The sequence below is a fragment of the Vairimorpha necatrix genome, chromosome 5 (genome assembly GCF_036630325.1).
Source record: "Vairimorpha necatrix chromosome 5, complete sequence".
NCBI classification, from domain to species: Eukaryota; Fungi; Microsporidia; family Nosematidae; genus Vairimorpha; species Vairimorpha necatrix.
Genome location: NC_088820.1, coordinates 579,540 through 605,128, shown reverse-complemented (window position 1 = coordinate 605,128; position 25,589 = coordinate 579,540). Strand labels below are relative to the sequence as shown.

At 27.2% G+C, this 25,589-nt stretch overlaps 8 protein-coding genes across 8 annotated transcripts; 5 read left to right on the top strand and 3 right to left on the bottom strand.

Moving 5' to 3' along the window:
* Nucleotides 1-488: 488 nt before the first annotated feature.
* On the bottom strand, nucleotides 489-2,711 carry VNE69_05085 (exportin-1; the record flags this gene model as incomplete). The annotated part of the gene is made up of 1 exon (XM_065473566.1): nucleotides 489-2,711. The coding sequence occupies one exon, from the start codon at nucleotides 2,709-2,711 to the stop codon at nucleotides 489-491; it is 2,223 nt and encodes a 740-aa protein (XP_065329638.1).
* A 212-nt stretch (nucleotides 2,712-2,923) lies between these two features.
* Nucleotides 2,924-3,292, top strand: VNE69_05084 (uncharacterized protein; the record flags this gene model as incomplete). The annotated part of the gene is made up of 1 exon (XM_065473565.1): nucleotides 2,924-3,292. One exon carries the CDS (start codon nucleotides 2,924-2,926, stop codon nucleotides 3,290-3,292), a length of 369 nt encoding a protein of 122 aa, XP_065329637.1.
* A 345-nt stretch (nucleotides 3,293-3,637) lies between these two features.
* On the bottom strand, nucleotides 3,638-4,303 carry VNE69_05083 (protein phosphatase 1 regulatory subunit 7; the record flags this gene model as incomplete). The annotated part of the gene is made up of 1 exon (XM_065473564.1): nucleotides 3,638-4,303. The coding sequence occupies one exon, from the start codon at nucleotides 4,301-4,303 to the stop codon at nucleotides 3,638-3,640; it is 666 nt and encodes a 221-aa protein (XP_065329636.1).
* A 5,104-nt stretch (nucleotides 4,304-9,407) lies between these two features.
* VNE69_05082 (transcription factor IIIB 70 kDa subunit (BRF1)) lies at nucleotides 9,408-10,538 on the top strand (the record flags this gene model as incomplete). The annotated part of the gene is made up of 1 exon (XM_065473563.1): nucleotides 9,408-10,538. The coding sequence occupies one exon, from the start codon at nucleotides 9,408-9,410 to the stop codon at nucleotides 10,536-10,538; it is 1,131 nt and encodes a 376-aa protein (XP_065329635.1).
* A 168-nt stretch (nucleotides 10,539-10,706) lies between these two features.
* On the top strand, nucleotides 10,707-11,012 carry VNE69_05081 (uncharacterized protein; the record flags this gene model as incomplete). Its single annotated transcript, XM_065473562.1, has 1 exon — nucleotides 10,707-11,012. The coding sequence occupies one exon, from the start codon at nucleotides 10,707-10,709 to the stop codon at nucleotides 11,010-11,012; it is 306 nt and encodes a 101-aa protein (XP_065329634.1).
* A 481-nt stretch (nucleotides 11,013-11,493) lies between these two features.
* VNE69_05080 (uncharacterized protein) lies at nucleotides 11,494-12,174 on the top strand (the record flags this gene model as incomplete). The annotated part of the gene is made up of 1 exon (XM_065473561.1): nucleotides 11,494-12,174. The coding sequence occupies one exon, from the start codon at nucleotides 11,494-11,496 to the stop codon at nucleotides 12,172-12,174; it is 681 nt and encodes a 226-aa protein (XP_065329633.1).
* A 1,704-nt stretch (nucleotides 12,175-13,878) lies between these two features.
* Nucleotides 13,879-14,559, bottom strand: VNE69_05079 (transcription initiation factor TFIID subunit 7 (TAF7); the record flags this gene model as incomplete). The annotated part of the gene is made up of 1 exon (XM_065473560.1): nucleotides 13,879-14,559. The coding sequence occupies one exon, from the start codon at nucleotides 14,557-14,559 to the stop codon at nucleotides 13,879-13,881; it is 681 nt and encodes a 226-aa protein (XP_065329632.1).
* Nucleotides 14,560-15,026: 467 nt separating this feature from the next.
* On the top strand, nucleotides 15,027-25,325 carry VNE69_05078 (uncharacterized protein; the record flags this gene model as incomplete). The annotated part of the gene is made up of 1 exon (XM_065473559.1): nucleotides 15,027-25,325. One exon carries the CDS (start codon nucleotides 15,027-15,029, stop codon nucleotides 25,323-25,325), a length of 10,299 nt encoding a protein of 3,432 aa, XP_065329631.1.
* Nucleotides 25,326-25,589: the final 264 nt, after the last annotated feature.

The following is a 25,589-nucleotide window of genomic DNA, read 5'->3' as shown; positions in this document are numbered from 1 at the left end:
TTTTTAAACTAGTTCATTTTTATGAGTTGGTATAAATGAATTAGTACACATCAATAATCCCATAAATATTAAACTGAACATACCTAATGAAACACACATAATAATTCTTTTTTTCTTAATATTTTTTCTATTGTTAAGAATGTGCCTATAAGGATCATCTTGTAGCTTGAGGATACATAAATGATAATCTAAAGCCCTGTCATTATTAGGGAATATTTGACATGGGACATTTGTGTCGCAAAACATGACTTCGCTCTCAGAGTTCATAAAAAAGAAATTAAAAATTAATTTTAAGCTAAAAAGGAGGAAAAAGACGAATAAAAAATGAAACCTCCTTATTTTTGCAAGTTAAATGAGACAAGTCTGATAAAAAGGAGTATAAATATGACGCATTTGCCTAAACTTTAGTAATCTATTAAAATAAAAAATTTAAAGTCGATGAACCAAAAAAATAGGCTTCATATTTAAAGATTAATTTTTTATTTTATTTATCCAAAGAATGTTTTATCTATTTCGAATTCAAATCCACTGACTTTTTTAGAATTATTTATAAAATTCTGCTCTCTAACTTTGAAACTATTCTCATACAATGTGCTCAGTGGCTTGCCTTTGAAACTTCGTAGGAAATTTCTGACGAGTGTCTGTCCTCTCTTCGTATTATATTTTAAACAATCATTCCTTAAATTTATACAATTGTCTAATGGAATTCCATTTAAGATTTCATGTAGTGCCTCTGCTCCTCCTTCGCTTTTTATGCATTTAGTAAGCGCGGCCGAGACATTTAAATGAGATGACTCGACATAACTGGAATTATAATTCACTAGTAAGAAATACAAGGCCTTCTTGACATCAAATGGCCCATTGTAAGTGCAGAACATTTCACTTATTTTTCTTATAATGCCTGAATCATCAATTCTTAATAAATCGAACAAGGAATCTATTGACGAATAAGGCCTCTTTTCCGTGTTTGACTTATTAATTCCATCAGATATAACACTGAGTAAAGATTTAGTACAAAGAATAAGCAAATCTGTGTTCTCTAAAATATTCCAGTCATGTAAAAGTCGATCTATTTCTCGTCTAATAAAAGGATCTTGTAATTGTAAATGTAATAATAAATCTCTATTGAAACAAGCCAAATCCTCATAAGGATACCTTAAAATATCCACATAAATCTTCTCATAGATTTCCTTAGGGAAATCTCCAAGCATCCTTAAAATAGAAAAACATCTATTAAAAGGACTCTTCTCGATGAAAATATTCAAGAAAGAAGAGGAATATTGTGCGACTTTCATAGGCACTCTTTTTAAATAATAAAAAAATCTTAAACACTTGTCATCATCCCAAGCCCCATCAAATTTCTCGATCTTGTCTAATTTTATGCAACACTCCACAATGACCTCATTGGCAGTTTCCTTGCCTGGGCAGTAGCACTGTGCAATAATTTTATTTAGGAACATTTCCGAAACTGGAAATTTATTAATAACCCTCATACACAATTTCGCAGTATCTTTATCTGATAAATCTAAATATTCAATTAATTCTAAAACTCTCTCGTCACTGCATAATTCTAATACTGTCCCTCTTAGTACAGCATCTTGGAAATTTAAATCTGAAAATTTAAAATAAGGTTTATACTTCAACTGTTCATGTAATTTCTTGATGAAAAACAGACCCAATTTTTTAGGTAATCGATCTCCATTCGTCTTTACAAATAAATAGGCTCTCTCTGTATAATTTCTTATTAAAACATTAAAAAATCCCCACACTTCGCTTTCTACTTCTGACTTATTATTTTCATCTAAACTTACAAATATCGAAATCACTTCTGTCAAGATTTGGTCTACGAATTGATCCTTGTTTTTCATAAGGAAAAATTTCAACCAGAAATCTAAAGAAATTAAAAATGTCGACATGTTAACTCTAAGTCCCTTGTAGACATATTCATACATTTTGGTTACATTGGGCGTATTAGGAGACTTGTTCTTGATAGAATTGAAATAAATCAGCATACCCACAGAAATAGGCATTTTAGACGACAACTCAATTACGTCTACAATATTCAAGGCATCCCCCATGTCATTTACAAATTCAATTGTCTGTTCTGGAAATTCAAACCCTTTTCTATAAATTATAGAATAATCGAAATCTTTTGGTAATATTTTCAAAGATTCTGTTAAAATTGGTATTATAAAAATAGCAAACTCATCTTCAAATAATTGCATATATCCTTTATAAATAATTCTAAGAGCTTTCTTTAATTCACCTTTTCTTTTATCATTTATCTCTTGACTATTATTCAACAAATATAAAAATTTATATAAAAATTTATATAAAATTTTATATCCCATAATATGCTTATTAGAAATAAAATCTATAATAATTTGGAAAAAATCAGGGAACATTTTAGGCCATTCAAATATCCCCAATTTAGCAAATACTTCTGCTGTCTTGTCATTATCATCAATAAATACAATATTTTTCATAGCTAATATTTCTATATCTAAATTCTCGTTCTTAATTTTTTTTAATTTGATTCGTTCTTCTATGATTTTTATGGCATAAATCTTCATTTCAGGAATGGGAGATTTGTAAAGCTCAAGTGTTTGATCTATCGAGTTTGCATTGATAAGTGACTGAATTTCCATTTCTATGCTTTTTATGACATTTGGGTTTTTTGATAATTCTTTAAATAATTGTTCTAGTTTCATGTGGGGATAAATATTTTTTTTATTTTTCGCTTGTATTTTATGCTAAAAATTGAATTTATAGAAAAAAAGAAGAGTTTGTTTGTTGAAACAAACAAACTCATTTTTAGAAGAAATCTAATTATCGAAAAAAGGATCAAATTAATATGATTGGTTATTATTTTATTGACACATAAATAAAAATATAAAAGATTAATTACATTTTTCTTCATTCAATGAATAATGATTTAAGATTACAAATTGCTAAATATTTAACTGGACCTTTAAAATTTAAAGAAATGAATTTCACGTTAGAATCTAGAGAATTTTTATTAGAGAAAATTGATTTTACTTCTAAATTATTAAATAATAAATTTAAAAATAGACCCACATTAGAAGAATTAAAGCAAAAAAATATTATTAAGAATGAATTAATTCATTCTGAACTAAAAAATAAAGTTCATGATATTTTAGTATTAAAAGAAAATAAGAAGAAGAAGAATCCTTGTGTTGCTCCATCAATTTCTAATTTAGTCAAGAAAATGGATTTTGAATATAAAAAGATATTAATAATTCATAAATTGAATATTAAGCGTAAGAAATAAAATAAAAAAATAAAGTTTTTTAGAAATTTCAATTTTTGTATTGTATATTAAATAAATAAATTATTTCGAATCAAATATTTCTAAACTGCAAAATTTTGCATTTAAAATCAAGTATTAATAAACTGCAAATTTTTACATTTAAAATCATGTTTTTAAGCTGAAAATTTTTACATTTAAAATCATGTTTTTAAGCTAAGATTTTTCTATATAAAATCATGCTAATAAATTACGAAGTTTTTAGATTTAAAATCATGCTAATAAATTACAAATTTTTAGATTTAAAATAATGTTTTTTTTATCTTAAAATTCTTACCAATTAAAACTAAGCTTCAATTCTGTTTTTTTCTAATCTTTCCATATTTCTATTGTTTTTTTACATTTTATTTCTTTTATTCTTGTTTTCCTAATTCCCAATAATGTTAAATTCTCTAAATATTCTATTCCTTTAATTTCTTTTAATTTATGATTTTCACTCACTAAAAATTGTGTAATCGATTTTGGTAATTTTCTACAATCTATTTCTACCAAATTATTATTTTGTAAATCCAAAATTTTCAAATTTCTTAAAAATGTCAAATCAGGCAAGTCTGAAATTTTATTACTGCCCAAATACAACTCAGTCAAATTTGTGCATTTTTCTAAGTTCTCAATAAGTGAAATTTCATTTACTGCCAAATCTAAAATTTTTAGAGATGGCAAATTTAAGCCTTCTATTTTTTCTATGTCATTGCAAATCAAATATAATTCTTCTAAATTTAGAGGAGGAATTTTTATATTAGAAATCAAGTTATAACTTAAGTCTAAGATTTTTATATTTGGTATATTTTCGAGATATTTTATTTCTTGGATTTTATTATCTGAGAGATCTAGTTCTATAAGATTTGGTAAGTGGGGTAAATTCATAATTTCTATTAAATTACGCCTTAGATCAAGTTTGTGAGTTTGTGGAGGTATTTTAGGAATCTGAGATATTTTAGAATGAGAAAAATCGCACTTTTCATTTTCGACCATGGGGTGAAAATTTGGGCAGAAATTCAAACGAGATCAAGGGCCATAAGAAAAATGCAGTGGAAAACGCACACTCTAAATTTTAAAATGTTCTTAAAATCGCATTAGATTAAAGTCTTATATCAAACGACTAACTAAAATATTATTTAAATTTTAATTATAATGTTTTACATTCAATTTGATCTGGTATAGTGTCATTTTATTAATGTTTTGCAATCTCTGTATACTGACTTTCCCCAGAGTCATCGGCCCTGGAGTTGTTTTAGACATCTTCCTCTTTTTTTCGCAAGTAGCTTGCTTATCTTTTTTAAAGTTCACTTCTGCTTCGCACAGCTATTTTTCGAGGTCATTAAACACTTTTATCCTTTGTTGTGCTTAAATTTAAGCTCTTTAGTGTGTGCGTGGACAAAGTTGGAATAAATTCCGCCTCAAGCACATAAAAAAAAGACGCTTGTTTTTTCGTTGTGATTCCATAATAGTGCTAGAAGGTCGATTTTGTTTTTTATCTTCTCCGCCGCATGCATTATATTAGATCTTATAATCCTATCCCATATTGAGCGGCTAATTGCTCAATTTGTCCACAATTACAATGTTAGCCTTGATAATTTGATATATATCCTGTAGATTAAGAACCCAACCTAATTTATCTGCTAATTTAAGACTATATGGCTTCACTTTGAACACGAGATAACCTTTATATCTTAATTGTATTTATGATTCGGCACACTCCCATCTTATTTAACCATGTGCTCCATGTTTTACATTGTTATTGGCATCTCGTCGTGTCTTTACGCTTTATATCAGTGCGAGCATTCTGTCTGTTCTCCATGAAAATATTCCTTCACTGTATATTAATCTTAATATAAACTTATATTTGCAATTTTTTTCGTTCCAAGTAAGATGTGGAAAGAAACCTTACATAGGGACCAGAGGATCTATGTAAGATCCTTATCCAACTGGTACATTGGGATTGTTACTCACTAAAACTACATCCAAATAACTTGCCAGCGCAGCAAGCTCCGTCGTAACCAAAGGACTTTGGCTCAATGAAAACACTTTCCATTTAATCTCAAATCGCGCCCAGAATGACCTCACGGCGGATATACGGACGAGCATGGTTATCTAAAACTCGAAGAGATACATCATCTTCTAAATTAAGCTTTATATAATCATTTGTATCGCACGCAGCCTCAGCATCGACACATCACCTGCCCTGGCATTTTTGAAGGGCTGTGTTGGCCACCAATCTCCCACTAGTCTCGTCCGCTGTGTTACAGAATCTTGTAGGATAGGCTCCACGAGACCTTCTATTGCCCTACTTCGTCTAGTCTCTTAGTTAGCTCTAGGATTTCACTCTAAAGTGCATCTACTATGTGTTCCACATAGACCGTATCAATCAGATACTTTTATGTATCATTAAGTCATCAAAGGGCGATACTGCTTTTTGGCTTTGAGGTGCGTTTCTACACTAGATGCTAATCCCCTTGTGGCTGAACACACACAAGTTTCATTGAACTAACTAAATGATTATCGTGGACATTTTCATCATCTGAGTTGTTCCATCTGCATCATAGAAAGTAGAAACAATTTTGGTGCCCTATGATTCGAACTTAGTTAATGCTCAATGGAAGCATCGCCTTCGACTACTGGGCGAATCCTTTTATATTTGCATAAAACACCAATAAAAATATCCAGAAAATTTATCTAATTATATTGAGACTAAAAATATAGTTAATTATAAAAATCTGAAGATCTGAGCAATAATTTTATACTGAGATTCGTTTTTTTACAGGAGCCTGACTTATAATTGTCGGATACAAAAGTTCTAGATAAAAAATGAAATATACAACTGTTTCCTACATGTTATTTTTTATAAATTGAGTTATGCTTCTTAGACGGCTTGTTATTAAGAGTTAATGCTTAAATTCGTTAAAATTACCGTGTTGATTTATTTAAACATTTGATATTTTTTCTTCAAGTCGAGATATTTATTTTTTTATTCTAGATGTATAAAGAGGTCTCTAACAAATAAAAAAAAAATTATTCATTTTTTTAAACTTTTTCAGATGAGTAAAATAAAATTTCTTCCTTTCTCTTGCTAATATTCGTATTTTTGATATTATAATGAATAAACCTTTTTTTTTATTCTATATATATATATATCACGAAATTAAATTAATTTCTCAATAAGCTCGTTTGTACAATATTGTATTCCTCGTATATTTTTTTAAAAAAAATTTAGCATTATTGCGCAATCTTAGAAAATCATTTGGCTTGTTTGGAGTGCATATTTTATCTCATACAAGTCTTACAATGCAGAATGTCAAATTTTATCGGACTCAACCATTCTATAAATGTAGCTAAAATGTTATGTTACTCTGTAAAGTTTGATTGGCTTTAGGTTTGCGTTTTAGAATTAAAAGCTTATTAGAAAGTCTTTCAACATGATTTATGCTATTGTCAACAAATATTATTTGCAAAATAAAAGCAAAAAATATATAAACTGCATAAATATATCATGATCTATAACAATCTTAGTCTAAGTAAAAACATGCGAGCTGATTTTTTGCATTAAATCTGTATTTGGTGCATGGGGGAGTGTGTTCACACACAAAACCAGATTCATTATTAATAAAATATTTTTAGTTTCTATAATTAAGTCATCAAAAATGAAAAAATGTCTATAAAAAAATTTTATACTCTTTATACGTATAAAAAGACACTAGTTCAACGGACAGGAGCACTGCCTTGTAACAAAGTGACCTATTAAAAATTAAAATAATATTGCATAAGAATTATTCAATGTACAAAAAAAAACGGATCCATTTCAAATACATTAAAGCACTTTTACGAGAAGTAATCCGAGCAATTATAATTAAATTTCACTTTAATCAAGATCTTGGGTTATTATGCTCTTGAGGTATTAAAATAGCTGATACTTAATTTCAACATGTGATAAAGCATTATAAATACACAGGCTGGTTATGTATCGAGCAAAAAGGCAGTGAAATGTGCTGATGCTGTGTCTTCAGAGCTAATATGACAATTTCTAACTGAACTACTTATTCTGTGTTTGAAAACTTTTAAGGCGTGATTTGTTCTAGCACGACACAAATATAAAAACTACTTGTTGTCCTGACCTAAACTCTATTGATAGTCTCAGAATTAATATACTGTTGATTAAAAAATTTAGGTTATAGTGCACATTTTTTTCATTTATGGTGCAATGGTAACACAAAAAATCTTTTGTTACTTTCATGATATACAAATTACATATACCTACCAAAGAAACAAAAGATTCTCACTATGACTTTATGGGAAATGTTCTTGCGCTATTTGTATCTCGGCTAGAATATATTCTGCTTGTATATTAAATGTATGGTTATGAATTTGTAGCCCTGGAAGAGTTGACATAAATTAATACTGCCGAGATAATTTGTCCTACATAAGAAATTTCAATTTAACGTTTTATATGAAATTATACAAAAATATATCTACTAATGCAAGATATACGTAAAATGAGAGTATTTGCGTCTAATTTTATACTATTTTTTAAATAAAAGAAAAAATATAGAATAACATTATTAAGAGACAATAAATGTCAATAAAACTCAAGATTATAATAAGAGCATACAATAATTATAGTTATTACTTCATGTATATGCTTTTTAGATGGAAAGATGGAAATACATTTTATTTATTCACAACAACAATAAATTGTTTCTTTCTTCGATTGACAATTAAATAACAAATATTGCTTTTTTACCCTATATATATTTAAATTAACATAGAAATATGAATTTTTTAGTAGCATTTAATATAAAAATGTCTTGTACCTACTCTACGGTATAGCAAAAAAAATATAAACCCGTGGCTCGTTATAATCATTTTTATGAGTCTGTAAACACTTATGAGAATTTTAATTCAGACTTTAGGATCTTTAATAAGTTATATTTTGGCATTCCTACAAAATAAATAACTTATTTAATTTTTTTTATTGCCAAAATTTTTTTTTAATTTGTTTTGTATTTTCAGAATTTTTTCATAATTACAACCTTGGTACATTGCATTAATTTAACAATTAAATGAAATTCAATGTAGCATTAATTTAACAATTAAATGAAATTCAATGTAACATTAATTTAACAATTAAATGAAATGTAATGTAACATTAATATGATTTTAAGAATCAAAAAAATACAGGACGCTTAATACAGAGATAATAAAGCGATGAGCTGAAATAAGTGTATGTAGGAAATATGTTTTTTTACGAAAAAAAATAACCAACATCTGTGTATTTAGCAAGAAGAAAAGGCGAATATTAATAATAAAAGTTCAAATACCAATTGGAATTAATATCTAACGTAGGAAAAGAAAAGCCCGGGAAAGTATGATATCCAAAAAAAAAACATATATTCTCGAAAGGACGTTTTTTAGGATGATACGAAACTATTTAGCAACTCAAAATTACAGAAAGTACATCAGGTTGATAAAATCAATTTTTTTTTGAAGCATACATCCCGCAAAATGTGCTTAAGAAAAATTATAGACTCTTTCTCATTGGTTCAGAGACGCAGATACGATCAAAAGTTGCTGGAGAGAAAGAAACAATGACAAGAAAAAGCACTTGCTAGAAAGATAATGCTTATGAAATAAAGTTGTACAGACCGAAATACTCGTGTGTTTCGAGGTTAAGTCAAAAAACACCAGAAATATTGAAATCTGTAACAGATTATATAAAGCAGACGGAATGAACACATGTATAAATAACATCTAAAAAAAATAAATATACATGTAAAAGAGACATTGAATTATTAAATAAATAAAAGGGAAAATATAACAAGTCTAAATTAATTTAATTGTGGCACATTGTAAAATAAAAAAGCAAAAAGACGCCTTTTTAATATTACATGGACACGTATCAATTAAATAAATTTTAAATTTAAAAAATATGTCGTTAAGATAATTAAAAGGGGTCATATCATAATTTTTCGATTTGACATATTTAACATTTTCAAAAAATCAAAATTCCAATATTTGATTTTTTTTTAATTTATTTATCAACAAATTCTTACTGGTTTTATTTATTTCTCTTTTTTCACCCCCAATGATTTGTAGTAACTGTAATTCTTCCAATACTGCCACTGACAGTGTCCAAGGAGTAGTCTATTGTACCAATTGTGGTATGGTACAAGAAGAGAACATAATAGTAAACACAATAAATTTTACTGATAATGGAACTAAAAGCACACTTAATGGCAAAATAATCAATATTGATTCTAAACATGTCGGCACGCAATATGTAGACGCAAGCTTCTATATTAAAAATACCATCTCTAGTATTTGTTCAAATATGGGACTAGGGAATAATTTCTTAGAATGTTCATATAGATATTACAGATTACTTCTTCCTTATAATCTCAGTAAAGGGAAGTCTATCTTGTACACTCTCAGTGCTTGTATTTATATTGTGTGTAGAGAAGAAAAAACTCCTCATTTATTGATAGATTTTTCTAATGCTCTAAATATAGATGTATTTAAAATTGGCAAGTCGTTTAATAAAATTGTAGAAGTTTTAAATCTTAATATACCAAATGTAGACCCTACGCTGTATATCCAGAGATATATAATTAAATTAAATTTGAAAAATCCGAAAATAACATCTTTGGCTTTGAGAATTATTTCTAGAATGAATAGAGACTGGATAACAACAGGAAGAAGACCAAATAATATTTGCGGCGTGGCAATTTTGATAGCCAGTCGAGTTTATAACGAAGAAAGAAGTATTATTGAAATAGCCAAAGTGGTACATGTGTCAGAAACAATCTTAAGAAAAAGATTGATGGAAATTGGAGACACAGAATCAGCACAGTTAAGTTTAAATGAATTTAATTCTGAATGGAAAATTAAAGAAGAAGACCCGCCAGTACTAAAAAATGAATCAAAAAAAAATTTTAAAAAAATTGAAAATTTTTCAGATAATAAAATTTTTGAAGATAATTCGGAAGAAGATCTTCTGAATGAAGAGGAAGTAGCTGAAAGAGAAAAAATGTGGGAAGAAATGTATGGATCATTTATGATAGAAAAAGAAGAAAAGCTTAAACATATAAAAAAACCAAAAAGAAAAAATAATAAAAAGCAATATAATAATGTGTCAGATGTATTGAAATCTCTTAATAAAAGAGTATCTAGTAAGATAAATTATTCTGTTATTGAGAATTTATTTGATGATTTGTAATAAACATAAAAGATTAAGTACTAAATAATTTTAGAACAAACACAAATAGTATGGATATTAGATCAAGAACTTTTAATATTGAATTAAATATTTTATATTTGATAAATAAAACAATATGATTTTAACATTTTTTGTAACAAAGATAAATAAAAAATCATATAAATAACAATGAGTGACGATTTAGCTGACAAGATTGAAGACGAAGTAAATGCGTTGAAAAGTAAAGTCGCGGACAGATTAAAAGAAACAGAAGATTTGGCTGATTTAGAAGGAGGTTTACATAAGAAATCATCAGGGCTTGTAAAGACGACAGAGGAACATCAACAGACCTCACAGGAAACAAGGAGAAGAATGTTTATTAAGTGGGCGAAATATACAATAATCCTGGTGTTAGTAATAGGCTTACTCGTTTGGCTAGTTTTTGGCCCCATACTGAAGCCAATTTTAAGTTCTATTTGCAATAAAATCTTTTAAATAATAAAGAAAAATTTTATAAAAATATTTTTTATTCTATTGCCAGAAAACAAATACATTGCATTATAATAACTTAATTTGCGTATTTCAGGCCATTTAAGTGTTGCATTTCTGCAATTGATATTCATTTTTAATAGATGTCAAAAATTGCACCCCTTGAAAATAAAATCAAAAAATCAATCAAAAGTTTTATAAATTTCTGTTAGACAAATGAAAATCTTTCAACACAAGTATCAGCAATCTTAGAAGACATCCTTTTTTAAATAAATTGTGACAATAAATCATTTGTAAACAACGATTTTGTTCGCAAATTATATTTTTCCAACATTAAAATTGAGTACAATCAATTTTATGCCCATGTGATGTAATGTAAACACAATGATTTGCTTTATTTATTACTTCTCTTTAAGTTTCACACTTGATTTCAAATTTGTTTACTTTTTTCGGAATTTCTTATTTTTTATCCCTATTATTAAAAATCATGAAGTCAAATCTAAACTTCCACATATTAAAACTTTGCGTCTCAGAGATTTGTTTACAAATTGGATTTGATAGAATATCAGAACAGAGTCTAAATCTCATTTCTGATGTACTTAAATATTACATAATACAAATATCATTAAAACTCAATAAATCTATTGGTTCAGAAATATTTTCTGAACCAACCACGAAATTTCTAATAGAAAGTTTTTTTTCTGAAAATTCTTTACAAGAAAAAGAACTGATTTCTTTTTTAAAAGCTCAAAATACTTTAAAAAAAAATTTAAATGACATTGGAAATAATAAATCTTTATTACATTGTTTAAGAATTCTACCAAATGATCAAAATTTTACAGGAATAGCTCGTAATAATTTGAATGATCTTGATTATAAACCAAAAATAAAAATTAATTATGTAAATGACAAAATTGAAAAAGACGAAGAAATGAAAAAATTTATAAAAAATTGCGAAATAATTTTTTTGAAAAAAAAGGTAGAGAAAATTGATATAAATTTGAATAATGTTTTGGAAGAACAAAAAAGAAAAAGATTCATGTTTGAAAATGAAAAAGAAACAATTTTTAAAATATCAGATTTTTATGAAATATGGAATGATATACAAGATGTCCTAGTAGATTATAAGTATAATAACAAACATAAGATATTTAAAAATATCGAATAATTTAAAATAAACAAATTTTATAGAAATAAATAAACTTTATTTAGTTATAAATTACTAAAATTTATCAATTTTATTTTATATTAAAAAATCTAACATATTTAAACGTCATAAAAAAAATGATTTAGCATATTTCGCATAAAAAAATAAGATTTACTTAAAAAAAAATATTGAGCATTGATGTCCCAAAGAAACCAAAAAAAAGATGTAAGTAGATAAATTTTAATATACATAAATTATATCCGTAAGAATAAACGATAATATTAGCAGAACTTAAAAGTAAATTCATAAGAATTCTTCTTAATGTTTTGATTTTCCGATCTCCTGTTTTATCGCAAGTCTCAGTGAAAGAATATACAAAATTTGACAAAATGGCTTAGAACAACCACAGGCGCAATAAAAGCATTGTGAAATATTGTCAGTATTGTAGCCTGATAATTTTTAAACTAAAAACTGTTTACTATGAAAATTAGTCTTTTTTAGTGGGCTGCTGCTAGTGTTGGTAGCTTTTATACTTAGGAAAACAGATTTCGGCAATGTAAATTATTTCTTATAAGGTATAGTAAAGAAATAACTCACATCATAATTTTATATGTTTTAAGTGCGCTATACTCGTTATATTGTGAATTCAAATCATAACACACTTAAATAAACATACAGAAAGTGATTGTGCTATACATTAGCTTTATGCTCACTTTGCTTCGAGAATATTTCATAGCAGATATAAAGTTCACTAGGTGGAAATTACCCGAGGAGAGACATCATCGTACTAATCGGAAACATGACATTATTTCTTGAATATAGATCGTGCCCCATTACATACATATTGTAGGTCTTTCGTTCTATAGGTCTAGGCCTGTTATAAGAGATTAGCATATAAGAATACTTAAAAAATGACACTTGAAACCACACAGCTCTACTTCGTCTAGTCTCTTAACTTTACTTACACAATCTTGTGCAAGTCTAAAAGCCAATGGCCTTGTATCTTTATTTAGTATAAACATACATTAATGTAGATCCTAAGCTATATTATTGAGGACTTAAGATGCTATTCCAAACTATAATCAAATTGTGTTTAACGCACACAAGTTTCATTGAATCAACTTAATGATATCTTTCCAATATTAAGATTTCACCAAAGCTTAGAAATAAGTACAGAAAATGTGTTTAAATCTTTTTTATTCATATTTTGCGTGTTTATGGCCACAAAATTACGATGTATTTCTATATGATTGTAGTACAGAGATATTTAAAATAATAGGATTACTTAAAAACTATAAATCTACAAGTCATAATTCCTTAATTAAGCTGATGTTATTTAATAAGAAATTATAGCTTTGTTATTTGAAGATATTAATGTCCCGTAACTACGTTACTCGGCGTATATTCTTGATCTATATCTTTTTCAGTAAGAATAAATATGAAGCCATAAATTTGATATTATATAAACAGGCACTATTAATATCAAACATTTAATTTATTCTTAGCACATACAGTTATACAGAAAATATATTTAACTAACTAGAGGCTTCTTAATTAATTTTAAACTAAAAGTGTAATAATGACGCAGTCCAGTCATGTTAAACATAAATTCTATTATAATATTGGAAAAATAAATAAAAGCCAAATTTAAAGGTATCAAGAAAAAGACTATATTGTGTTTATTAATAGATTAAATATAAAGATTTATTTAATTTAATTCTTTATTTATTTATACATGTTTTCTAATTTATCCAGTAAAATGTCTAATTTTGCTTTAAATCTTTGTTGTAAAATGGGATTCAGGGCATTATCAACCAGAGATTTTTGTTGTTCAATTTCTCTTTTTAACTGAATAATTTCTGGTGTCTCTAATATTACATTTGTCTGTTCTTGTTTGGCTTCGAAATTTGTATCTTCTAAATTATTTTCTATTTCTGCTACTATGCCTAAAATGTCTTCATCTGCTGTATTAGTTTCTTCTCCTTCTATTACAACTTTCTTCGCTCTTTTATCTTTTTCTAATAATTCATTGACTTTCTGTTCGATTTCATTGAGTAAATGAATTTTACCAGTAAATTTTTTCCTAAACCGGCGCACTTTGCAATATTTCAAGGGAGCGGACAATCCACTCATTTCGTACATTTTTCTCTCTTTTTCAAAATCAAAATCATTATGAGGGAATATTACAACCATTCTTGAAATATCTGAAATTTTATAAAATTGTTTCTTGTCCAGTGTCTTCTGGGACTCCATAATACATGGTAGTTTAACAATAATACCGGGATATTTCTTGTTTTTATAAACTAGTTGTACCATTTCATGGTCTAAACTTTCTAGAGTTGATTCTTTTAAATCAATAATATCTTTAAGTTCATCTTTGAGTCTCAAAATAAAATGTTGTTCCATTGGAGGGGAATTTTATAAAGAAAACGAAGAAGACATTTCTAAAAGATGATTAATTACATGCAAAAATCTATAAGAAATGTAATAACAGCACAAATAACACTTTATTGCCAGAAATATTATAAAAAAATTAATGAAGTAGATATTGTAGCACGAATAAAACATTTATTGGTATTGATGATTTAAAACTTGATGGAATTACTAATAAAGCAAAGAAAACTTTTCATTTTGTAAATACATTAAATAAATGACTTTAAAAATGTCATTTGTCACTGACTCACCTTATAATAAAGGTCTTTTTTTATTATTAAATATGAAAATATCCTACGGCAAGACATTCTTTTTTACTTTAGAGTTAAATTTATCAGTTTGTTGGTTTAAACCAACAAACTATTTTTTAAAAATATTTAAGGAGAAAAAATCGCATAAAAAATTAAAAATATTTAAGGAATAATTTTTTTGCCCATAAAATGTTAAAAGAAATTATTTACAATAACGATTCATATATAATGAAGTGTGTAAAGATTGAACAGATTCTCAGGAACAAAAAAGATTTTTTTCAGTTACTAAAACCAGATGAATTTATTTCCGACTTCCTTCCTTTTTCTATTAAAGTATTAGAAAAAGTGCCTCCTGATAAAAACAGTAACAGTGAAAATAATAAGTGTAGATTTTTTATTTTGAATATTATGAATAAGATTTCTATAGAACAATTCATTACACAAGATTTAATTGATATTCTTAATGATGTATTAGAGAAAGATTATATGATTAATACAATGTTAGCTATTAAGTGCTTTGCTTTAATTAATAGATATACAAATCAAAATGAAGATACTATAGAAGATCATACTAATATTTTACTACAATTAGTAAATCGAATATTTGGAAAATTAGAAAATAGCAATGATGAATTAATCCAAGAATCTTTTATGTGTTTAATAGAATTATTTATTTATATTTCAGAATTAAACCAGAGATACGCCTATTTGAAGAAGAAAATAGAAATTATAATTTTTAAATGTGTAAATTTCTTTATTTCATATTTAGATGAGAAAAAAGTAATGGATATGATAAATTTTAAGAAGAATATATCTTTGGTAGTGATATCATCAATTTCAAAGTTAATCAAATTGATATCAAATACAAATGTTTTTATATCTAGAAATGAAAACTATAGCAATACAATTCTCGAATTATCTAAATTTGCTATATTTTATTGTCCGCTTAATGCGACTGAAATACGAAAAGAATTATTGTATTTTATATTTGTAATGATCTTAAAAACAAGGGACATTTATGTGTCAAAAATAGAAGAGCTTTTTGATTTGAGATTTTTCTATAGCTCTGAAGCTCATGTCACTAATATTAAAGGATTGATTGGATTAATAGACGTATTGGGATCATATTCTGATCACTTTGGGGCTAGAATATATTTTGAATTATTGTATAGAACTGAAGAAGTTTTATACACAAGTTTATCAATAATTAGTAGATACAATGAAAACACAGACATACAAAACTTATGTAAATTAGAAGACTTAGAAAAGAAGGGAGCTGTGTTTTTAGTAGAAGATGATAAATTTTTGATTTATGAAAAATCGGTCAAATTCCATCTGGAAATTGTGAAAGAACTCGTCTCTTGCATAAACAGAGAAATGTACTACATATATAAGGGAAGACTTCAAAAACTAGAACAAATCGAATTATCTTGCAATGCTTTCTCGCTAATAACAAGGATCATAGAAGGATTAGAGATTTTTGCAAAGTCTACAAAAGAGCCGCGGCATTTGTTATTAATCAAGTCTATTTTTATTTCAATAAGTAAAGTTTGTAGAGATCTCACCGAAAAAATTCAGGAATTTGTGCAGTCGACATCGGAAACATTGATTTCAGGGTACTTTAAAAAGGATCTTTTTTTCAGAACTTTTGATGCTTCTCTTGACTTGCTGTCAATTTTAGATTTTGATGATACGGAATATCAAGTCATAGATGATTTTATATTGTTATTTTGTAGTCCTTTTGAATTTATATTTAATGATTTAAACAGAGAGTTCTCAACTAAACTTGTAAAACTGTCCCATAAAAAAATATTTTCGTTCCAAATTATCAAGAAGATGGCGTCCACTACAGTGGGTCAGTATTATGGAATTTCAAATTATCTGAATTTACTAAAAAATATATTAACACAGGATTTCGTATCATCTGTTATTAACGAAGATTTAAAACCCGTTGGAAATTTCTCTAGTAAAAATAGAACCAATACTTTCCAAGAGCAATCAGATCTAAGAAAATATAACAAGCATAATTTTTATAATCTGTATTTCGATTTAATAATTGAGAGATTTTGTAGAGATGGGTTTAATTTTACACAACAAGACACAGAAAATGTCTTAAAATGTTTAGATATTTTGGTAAAATCTAATGTTCAAGATATGCATGAAATTCTACTCTTATGCTTTAAGAGTCTTAATAATTTAAAGGAAAATATCAATGTATTTCAAATGCATTTTTTTAAGAATTTTAAAGATTATGTAGAAATATTCATAAATTTCCATACCTTAGAAAAGAATAACCTTTATTTGGACCTAATATTTTCCATACCAATTAATCTAAATTTAATACTAGCAGATTGGGAAATTTTAATTTTACCAATAATAGAATCTTTGAAAAATAGAAGTGAGGTCACCATAAAAGCCTTAAATTATTTACTCTATTTAATTGATAACACGAAGAAGGAGACTTACTCAGAGAAAAAAGAAAATTTACTAATAGAACTTTTTAAAGAAGTTAAGTCTTCATTGTCAAATCCAAAATTGTCAACATATTGTGCACAAATCCTTGGAAGACTGAAGTCTTTCCATAAGAAATATTTGTACAATAATTTATATTATGAAGATGGATCTTTTTATAGAGATCAGATTTATGGAATTAGCGCCAATCAAAATATTGTAAGTTTAGATATTTCTGAAGATTCTTCACCATTTAAGATTCAATTGCACAGTTTAATCGAGGAAATACTATATTATTTTAGAGGATCTTTAAAATATTCAAATGCCATGAGAATTAGAAATCACAGACTTGCAATTATGTTCAAGAAATTTGATAAAGTTAAACTAGACAATAAAAAACAATTGCAAGCTGCCTTAGACATTCTTTCTGGATTTATATGTTCAATTTTAGGCTTTAGTGACTATGTTAAATTGGATATAACGCCTCAATTATTAAAGTGGTGGGGAGAACTTCATAAAAACATAAACTTAATTCCTAAAAATATTCAAGATACAAATGACGACATATATTTATCAGAATTATGTAACTTGTCATATTTTAGTCAACTGAAGAAATCACAATACCTTTATGATTCTATACAGGCATTATATGCTTGTGAAGGTACTTTCTTAGAATCAAAAGCCACATCTTTACTAAAATGTATTTCTGAAGTATCAAATAATTTTTGGATGGCTAGAAGACTTAAATGGCCCAAAGCCAAATTTATAATTTATTTTAATCATTTTTTAGTGTACAGAGCATTTTTAGAAGGGTTTGAATTCAATGATAAAAAGATGCCAATAGTTCTATTGCACGATTTACTAACTAGAACATTTGAATTTTCTGGATCTGTTGACAACTTTTTGAAACTTGGAATTTTACAGTTCATTTTTAAGCAAATAATTAAATTGAGCGAATCTTCAAATGAACGAAAGAAGCGAGCAGGGGTCAATGCAATCTGTGGATTAATAATTTGGGACTATTTACCAATGACTTGGGTAAGAAAAGAATTACTTTCAATATTTAATCAAATTCTAAAATATATTAGGTATAGCAAAGGGGATTATACTAAGATTACTATTACATTTGATTGTCTTCTGGATTTATTAATCTTAAATGGCATAGAATCTAGTGTCAATGTTTTATACAGCCCACTAATAAATTTCCTTATGAGCAAAGATGAGCTAGAAAGAAGTTTTGCGAAGAAATGCTTGAAGAAACTAAAAAGGAAATTTAAGGATATTGAGCAGATTTCAGTCTACCACGAATCAGTAAAATTATTCCTAAAAGATATTGGACTTAAAAAGGACCTAGAAGATATTTATATGAGACTAGATGTATTTGTTTTTATACTTAAAGCATTCCTCTTCTTTTTGGGCAATGCAGAAATTAAGGGCTTTGTGAAAATGTTTTATTATTATCTTAAACATTTCAAGGCTTTCGAGATACCTCCTAATTCATTTTTCCAAACAGATGTGTCCGTAATTTACTCCAGTGATTTCATAGAATATCAAAATAATATTTTGAAAAGTCGAGATTTTATATATTCTTTATATTATGACGACGATGAGAAATCTTATACAAAATATCTAAAATATGAGACCGCATTTTTATATCTCGCGTATTGTAATAACAAAGTGAACGGAAAATTGTCATTTGACTTTATATTTTCCACTTTACCTAAGGGACTAGTACTTCCATTATTGAAATTTGAAGAGGCAAATAATACTGTAGTAGAGACAATTGTAAAAACGAAATATGAAGAGTTATTATCTGAATTATTATCAGTAGACACAATTAAGAAGATGATTTCCATATTATTAATATTATCAAAATTCAAAGACGAAAGATTGGTGGCGTTTATTGAGAAGATTTTCTTGGAATTTAGAACTCACAGAGAAATTTGTATTTTTACTGAATCAGAAGAAAATTCCATTCTCATAAAGACATTTGAGCTTAGTCTTCTTTATCCTGACCAGGAACAATTATACGACAAAGTTATCCTTATGGTCTACACCTTACTCTTTGAGTTTTCTAGGTCTTACATCAAAAAGATAGAGAAAAGGTTTCTGGAATATTTAGAGACATATTCAAATCTAACTTATCCATTAATTGTCATGAATATTACAAGTAATCCAATTTTGTATCTGTCAGAAATCCTTTATAAGAAAGTAGACTCATTTAGAAAATATATAAATAATCTAAAAGTATCAGGTAATAAATTAGGACTAGTCGCAATTAGCTCATTAGATGAGGATAATGTAAAGAAGATGCTCAATAATTTAGAAATTTCGAATGTTTTAGACATAAAAAATGAAGACGAATTAAAAATCATGATTGATAATTTAGATATCTCGAATACCGTAGACATAGAAAAAGGAATAAATCTCTTAAGATTTCTTAAACTAATAGAATATGAAATATCTCATACTCAGATACAATTGGCACTCATGATTTTCAGTGAACTAAAGAAGACGAATAAGACCACAGACTCGATCATAGAATATTTTAAATATTCTATCAATAATTTCAGTGATGATGATTTAGAAGTCATCTTCAAAATAGATCCACTGTTTAGAATTTACGATTCTGTCAAGGTCAAGACATTTGCGAAATTAAGAAATAAATCTGTCATGGGTTGCCTACTAAAGAGCTTGTCAAGAGCAGATGTGAGCAATTACGAGAAATTAATAGATTATTTTGGTGAACATTCCTGGATGTTAATAGAAATATTTGTAGAAGAAAAGTTTTATAATTCGAAAATGTCCAGATATTGTAATGAGAATATAAATAATATCAATATAAGGTCTTGCCTCCTGTATTACTTGTGTACATTCCAGCCCAGACAAGAATATTTCTCTATGCTTTTAGACTTGTCCCACGAAGAAAGAAAATATACTTTATATTGTCTAAAAAAGATAGTAGAGCAGAACAATGATTCAGATAATAGTATTTACGAGAAAGACATATTGAAGTACATAAGATTAGAGTCGAAATATATTTCCAATATTTTCATACTTTATCCTTTACTAATTTCTAAGCCTGATTTACTTACTTCTGATATAGTCATGGAATTAGTACTAGTAGTTTATAGACTATTTAATACTTCTATACAATTGTATTATAAGACTGGGACATATTTATTCGATATAATCTGTGGATTTTATACAAAAAACCAGGTTAATATTTATGAGAATGAAATTCTCATAGATTTCTATTCTAAAATTGTCTCATATTACAATAATCTCCAGAAGACAAATGACGCCTCAGATATTTTCATGGATATTTTCAAGAAATACGATTTTGATATAAATTTGGATCTTTTAGAATTTAATAATGTCAACATTCATAATATGATCAGATATTTAGAAATTAAGAGTAAGAACAATGAAGATACTAAGAATATTGAACATATAAAGAAATTAATACCGAGTTACATTTCAATAATCAAGCCATATTTGTACAATATTCAGATATCTAAAGAGTTAGTAAAATATATCAGAGAACACATAAATTTATCAGAAGATACAAAATACGAAAAAAGTCTTATTTATCATATTCTAGAAGTACAATTTAATAATGATGAGGTAGAAATAGACCATGAAAAAATATATGAAATATTTAAGGATGAATTAGATATGAAATATAATTTAAATCCAGACGGACAGTATTATTTTAATAAAATTCTGAAAATGATGACAGATAAAGGGAATGTTCATAAGATATTATCATTTATCACTAAGATACTGAAAAATTACAATAATAATTCACTAGATATTTCAGAAGTCATAGGGTCAGTCTTGATAGAAGATTTGTCTATAAATGACACAATGACTATGTATTCGATAATTTATAATAAATTAAAAGAAGGAATATTTATAATTAAGCAGAATGACTTTCTGAATTGTGCACTGAATTTCTTCCTTGCAAATAAGAATGTAAAGATTCACAGTCTAAGTAATTTGAGCATGATTTTTTATTATGGCCTTATTAATAAGAAGTCAGAGATAAGACTGAGATATTTCCAATTATTCGACGAGATGATTTCTAGAAATTTAAATATAAGATTCTTAGAATTACTAAATTTAGACTGGTCATTTACAGATGAATATTATATTCCTTATATTATAGCCAGGATGTTACTTATTCCTCTTGGAGATGTTGACTTGTCTACTTTCAGGCTATTTGGCGCCGGTGTGTCGAAGTCTTCATTTTACTTTGACGAATCCTTAGAGAAGATCCCATTTGAATATATAGAAGAAACATATAAAACTTACGTAGAGAAATATATAGTCAATTTCCATGATTTCGTCCAGCAATATTCTCCCTGTAATCAATTATCTAATATTTTAGATTTCATTTATCATTCTTATGATTCATGTATAAATATCTTGGAGTCGATAATATTAAATTTAGAGTTACCAAACAGTCCTAAAGATAATACTAGTGATATTGAAGATATTGCTAATAGAATATTTATTTTAGTGTCTCATATAAATAATAATGAGAAGATTTCTCTTTTATTCTTGAGATATCTTTCTAGACATAATTATTTTGATAATATTGAGAATATTAAGAAGTCTATTAAATATCTTAGAAATGGACCAAGTTGCTGGGCTTTCTATGCGGAATTAAAAGACAGTAAGACGCTTTATGACATGTGTATGAAGGATTATTATTATGGATCTCTAAGGGCATATTCAAAATTACCAGAATTATCTAAGGCGACACTTTATCATCAATTAGGGAAAATTAAAGAGGCACAGCAGATCTATGAGGAATTTCAGACTAAAGCGATAGAATCTAAAATGTCTTATTATAAAGACGAGTATGATCTAGTGCTTGATGAATGGATTAAATGCGCCAAAGAGTTACAACAATGGGACTTGACTCTGAACATAGGAAGAAAAAAGAGAGATGTCATTTTAATAGCAGATTCGATGTTCTACACTAATAATTTCAATAATGTCCATGAAAGAGAAATATTCTCTAATTTTATCAGAGTAGAAAGTGGATTTAATAATTTATCAAATAATCCAGAGTGGTTATTTTATGAGCTCTTTATTATGCTCTTTGATAATTTCAGTATAGAGAAAGCAGTCTCTTTGATTAAGGAAATTAATAAGAAGATTCTATTTGGTCCCAATTCTGTATTCCATGATAATTCGTACATGATTTTCTTACAGATCATCTTTGAGATGCACGAGATTTCTTTTATTTTTAATAATTCTTTAGAGAACAGTGACAAGATTAATTCCATACTTTTCAGATGGGAAGACAGAGAGCCCAATTTCGAAAATGACTTTTTAAGTTTATTAAAGTTCAGTACTTGGAGGAAACATGCTTATAGAAAGATAGAAGATTTTAGTAATGACTTGACTTTCTCAGATCTGAGTGTATTAGACAATGATCTCTCAGGAATAAAGGGAGATATTAAGAATGATATAAGTGGTATAGTAAATAAGAATAAAGAGTACACAGAGACAATTAAGCAGTTAAAGAAGAGTATGTATTTTAAAGGGAATAATGGATTAGGGAAGAATAGTAATTATTTAGGACTGGCCTCCCTGAGGAAGGGGTATTTTGACAATGCCTTGTTTTCTTTTAAGTCTGTTTTTGATCTCCCGAGTATCAAAGTATTAGACGCGTATCATAAAGTGATTTATGAATTAATGTGCTTCTATGAAATGAAGGAATATAAACTTGGACTAGATCTGGCCAATTCTACCAATGTGAGTCATTTCTTAGATAGTCAGAGTAGTAATTTATTCAGAATGAGGGGATTATTCAGTGAAAAATTAGGACTTTATGAAGAAGCAGAGAAGTTATATTTCCAGTCCATACATTTGAGTAATATTGGGGAGAATTATTATCATTACATCAGAATATTAATAAGAAATAATCATACTAATTCTAGTAAAGACACATCTACTAGCTTTCTTGATGATGAAATAATTTGCTCGATTTTAATGGGCTTATCCTGTGCAGAATTAGAGACCTCTCATAATATTATGATTATCTTTATTAATGTCCTGTCTAGTAGAGTCATTAATACAGAGATGGATCTCTTTATAAATCTGATGAATAATTGTAATGTTAATACATTCGTATTCTACATTTCTAAATTAGTAGAGTTAATTCATACAGATAATTATAAATATATAAGTCAAATACTCTCTAAGATATTTGAAGTCTATCCCCAGCCCGTGATCTTTTATATGAATTTATTCCTAGAGACTACTAAGAAGATACCTGATAATATAATTTATAATAGAGCCCTGAGTATTCTAGAAGATCTTAATAATATTATGAATATAAATAATACTAATTTAGTATTATCTAAGTTTATTAATGTAGTAGATTACAGGGCATTTAAGAATGAGTCATCTATAATCCAAATACTAGATAGTATTATATCAGATATTATAACATTTAATTATGACCAGAGAGATCTAAAGAGTAAATTTATAGACTTGTTTCAGAGTATGAAGAGGCAGATCCACACTCTCCTCCCTTTTATGTCTCTCTTTACAAATCTGGAGGAGACACTAGTGTTCTGTTCTTATAAATTACTAGAGATTCTTCTACTAATGAGACAGAAGATTACTCTTCTCCTGAGTGGTACAGAAGATAATTACAATATAGATCTAAGAGTAAGATACAATGACTTCTTAGTACGGGGAAATATAAAGAAGTATTTATTTGGAGGATATAATGAGATAAGACATGATTATAAGAATATTCCTTATATAGAAGTAGTCACTACAGTGATAAGTTACTGTAATAGACAATATGAAAAGATAGAAGATCTCACTTTCGTATGCTCAGATGGGAAGTCATACAAATATGAATTCTATCAGATTTCTAAGAAGGAGACAAATCTGACTCATATTTATAATCTACTAAGTTATAAGATGAGTAATAATTATGAGATAAATATTAGAGAAGGATATTTCCCACTATTGAAGAATGTACAAGCCAAAGAAGACATGTTTATAAATGTAGTAGAAGATTCATACACAGATCTAGACTTTATCTATGAGGAATATAGAATAAGGAATAATTTAGAGCATGTCATTCTTGAATATATTAAAGAACTAGAAATTAATACACATCAGCACACAATTAATGTAATAAATGATAGTACAAATTTTATGGATTATAGTAAAGATGATATTAAAGAAGATAGTACGAATTGTATGGATTATAGTAAAGAAGATAGTACGAATATTAAAGAAATAACAAATACTATTAATACTATTAATACTATTAATATACAAGATAAAAATAAGAATATTAAAGAAGATACAAATAGAATGCTAAATTTAGACTTCTATAATAATTTCGTCTTCTCTAATTTGGAAATTATAAATAAAGAAGACCCAAGAATACACGACATATTACAGGGCAAATTTGAAATATGCAAATTTACCCCGAAATTATCAAATAAGACTAAGCTTAAGGCCTTTACTAATATTCTAAAGAATAATGTAACGGAAGATATCTTAAAGAAACACTTTAAATCTTCATTCTCTTGTCCTTATAAATATCTCCTCTTTAGGAATTCACTGATCTCGTCTTACTCTTCTCATTTCATAGTCTCTTATATGCTCCATACTATAAATATGAGGCCTAGTAATATAATGATCTACTCAGACAAGGGAATGTATATAAATAAGAAGATATTTAATACAGAAATAATGAATGAGACTTATAATCTAAAGATTTATATATCCCCGAATATACAGCACTTTTTCGGGAAGGAAGGAATAGAAGGACAATTCTTGTCACTAATTTACCACTCATTTAAAGATCTAGAAGATTTCACTGAGGAGATCTTAGAAGTGTACACAAATCTAAACAAGGAAAAGAGAAAGAAGATAAAAGAAAGAATAATAAAAACAAGGAATATTGAAGATATAATCAAGACAATAAACGAGTGGACTAGTGTAGAGAACATGTCTAAGATCAATTTAGAGGAATATGCATGGTTATAAAGTAAAATAAATAATAATTTTTAAAATAATATTTAAACATTATTTATGCATATGTAGTTTATGCATTGTAGTTTATATTGCAGATTTAATTTATGCATGCGTAGTTTATTAAAATTTTATTTTATTTATGCATGTGTAGTTTATGCTGCAAATTTCATTTTTGGAAATTAAATTTAAGCAAAATATAATTTATTCATATTTAATCTATAAAAAATTTATGCTACCCTATAATATATTTAAGTAATATTTAATCTATCAAAAATT